The sequence below is a fragment of the Montipora capricornis genome, chromosome 13 (assembly GCF_036669925.1).
Source record: "Montipora capricornis isolate CH-2021 chromosome 13, ASM3666992v2, whole genome shotgun sequence".
NCBI classification, from domain to species: domain Eukaryota; kingdom Metazoa; phylum Cnidaria; class Anthozoa; order Scleractinia; family Acroporidae; genus Montipora; species Montipora capricornis.
The window spans coordinates 50,196,957-50,199,456 of NC_090895.1; the positions used below are offsets into that span (position 1 = coordinate 50,196,957).

The window sequence follows — 2,500 nt, forward strand, 5'->3', positions numbered from 1 at the left end:
CAACCGTAGCACTATCAACCGGATAAATCACTATCCATTGGATAGCGCAATTGATTTCGCTATTACTTATCCACTGGATACTAATTTATTCCGCGGATAGCGCTATCCACCTTTTGAACAACTGGGGCGTGGCTGACAATTGTGCCGATTATTTGCCAACACTAATTACTACATATGAAATCATTGCTGAATAGTGGTTAAGTCTAGTGCTTGATTTTAAAATGGTTAGCTTTCTCTTGAGGTTTGCTAACACTTCATTTCTGGATTCTCCAGATTATCGACACCTTTTTAAATCATCGCTCAACTGTATCTTTGTGGCACAAGTTCTTATTTTTGCTCTCATGACAGAACACATTGGTTGCGTTTAAAAACCGTGAGATTTGTGAATAATGAATCTTATTTTGAATTAAATTATGTGCAGATGACAGTTGGTTAAATTTGTCAGAAGAAGATTTACAAGGGATACTTTCACAATACAGTGATCCAAACTCGTCGATGAATGGAACTCAATGCGAAACCCATGCTCAAAATAATGAACAAAAGGGAGTAAGTGCTTTGTAAAAGTTATTACTTCCATGCTTTTGAAAAAAACATTTTGTCCGAATTTGTTTGGTCTTTAATTCTTCCCGTTTGTAACCTGTTCTGTTTTTTTTTTATTCCTATTAGGAAACATCAGTGGACTTGGATTCAGTAACACGCAGTTTAAAGTCATTCGTGGACAAAGTTTCTAGCTACGAAGGAGCAGAATTTCCAGGGTAAGGATTAGTCGTGTCAGTGCAGAGATGTACCATGGCGTTTATGTGTAGCGGCAAACAATATGCTTGTGCTTTTCATAAAGCCTTCAAGGTTCTTTGATCCTGTCTTGTCTCCGTCTCTCTTTTGAGAATTTACTCAAGGTCTGTAGCGAACAGGCAAAAACTGAGCTGAAATCAAACAACTTTCTTTGACTGAATCTCAGTGAGATGGAAGTTGTGATTCTGGGATACTTGGAAAACACCCGAGTGCTCCTTAAGCATGAAGGGGGTAGTTTCTAAAGAAGCTGTGGTGCTGCGTCGGTGGGGAAGTAGTACACAAAAATTTGGTTTTATCGACGGAGTTGATAATGTAAATTGGCTGACGCGAGCGTTAGCCCTTCGTCACGAAGGGCTAACGCTCGAAACGTCAGCTTTTAGAATCTCTGTACGGTGACCAATTTACATTATCAACTCCGTCGATAAAACCAAATTTTTGTATGCTCCTTAAGCAGCCGAGTCGAACTTCCGGCCGGCCGATTTGTATTTCGGATTCTAATACCACCGAGCTGTTGGAGGGTCACGGGAGCATAGGTCATTAAACTCGGTTCAGATGACAATTGTCGCGTTATATTGCTAGGACTAAAACAACGGCGCGTTCTTGCTATTTCTGTTAACCCCAAGTGTTCTACAGCTCAGTGGTAGATCATTCGAACTTGCAACCGGAATGTTTTTTGTTGCCCTCCTGCAAAGGAGCACTCGGATTTTTCCGATTATCCCCGAGTCAACATCGAAAAATTAAAAGAAATCTCTCCAGTGTTAGAGCATCCGAACTAGTCATCGGAAGGTCGTAGGTTTTGACTCCTGCAAAGAGTATCCTCGAGTCACCATTGAGAACAAAAAAATCTCCTCTTCATTTCTTCGACTTTTGGCAAAGCCGCGCAAATTTCAATCTGACGTTTGCCACTATTGTATTCGTTGTGATCGGTCTTCAGCTGATTTCCGTAAAACGAAAAGCGAAGTACTTTAGCCGATCAGAACGGACAAGGTCACATCACGGATTTTTTTCTTTTACTGTAGAAGGGAGTGAATTCACCAAAATCATTCATTTAATTTAAAATGTTTGGAATCTACATGTTTTCATCCCCGGGGTTTTCAGGCACATAGTTTAAGTCATCGTTGCCAGAGTTAGATTAGTATAAACAATTAAGATTGTCTACGAACTATGTCATCGGGACACAAAAATTGTTGGTACTCTCCACAGCTTACACTCTTTGGCAGGGTCCGAAATTAACTTTTTTATATCGGCACCAACTGTTTTTCAGTCACCATTTGGCAAGTTGGGGTCGCCAAAAATTTTCGCTTGAAAATGCACGTTTTGAACTTCTTTATCTTTATGGATACCAGAAAGCAACGACCGCGCGGTCTTGTGTAGGTGTCAAGCATTATTTTTCGCTTTTGAAAGTGGACATTTTGGAGAGAAAATGTATCTGACCTCGAATGTAATAAAGAAGTCCATCAGCCCCTTAGTTCGTTGAAAATTTCAGCCATGGAAACACCAGTCACGTCCTGTCGCACTCAAGCCGCCATGTTGTTACCGTGCTACATTCCTCATACCAGTCCCTTGCATCTCTTTACTGAGTCGTTGGTTTTTCGCCCGCAATACGTATTTTATGAGGAACCGCGAAAAAACGTGGCAGCTTGCGACTTATGGAGGTGGTTAAAGGAAAAACTCCTTTCATTTTTATTTCAAAAACATCTGCACCTGT

General features: G+C 40.7%; 1 protein-coding gene across 1 annotated transcript in view; it reads left to right on the plus strand.

Moving 5' to 3' along the window:
• Positions 1–2,500, plus strand: part of LOC138030956 (protein ecdysoneless homolog) — a 14,495-nt gene that overhangs the window by 9,747 nt on the left and 2,248 nt on the right. The window contains exons 6-7 of the mRNA XM_068878811.1: positions 422–546; positions 667–755. Coding sequence (XP_068734912.1) covers positions 422–546; positions 667–755 — 214 coding nt within the window. The remainder of the gene's footprint in view (positions 1–421; positions 547–666; positions 756–2,500) is intronic.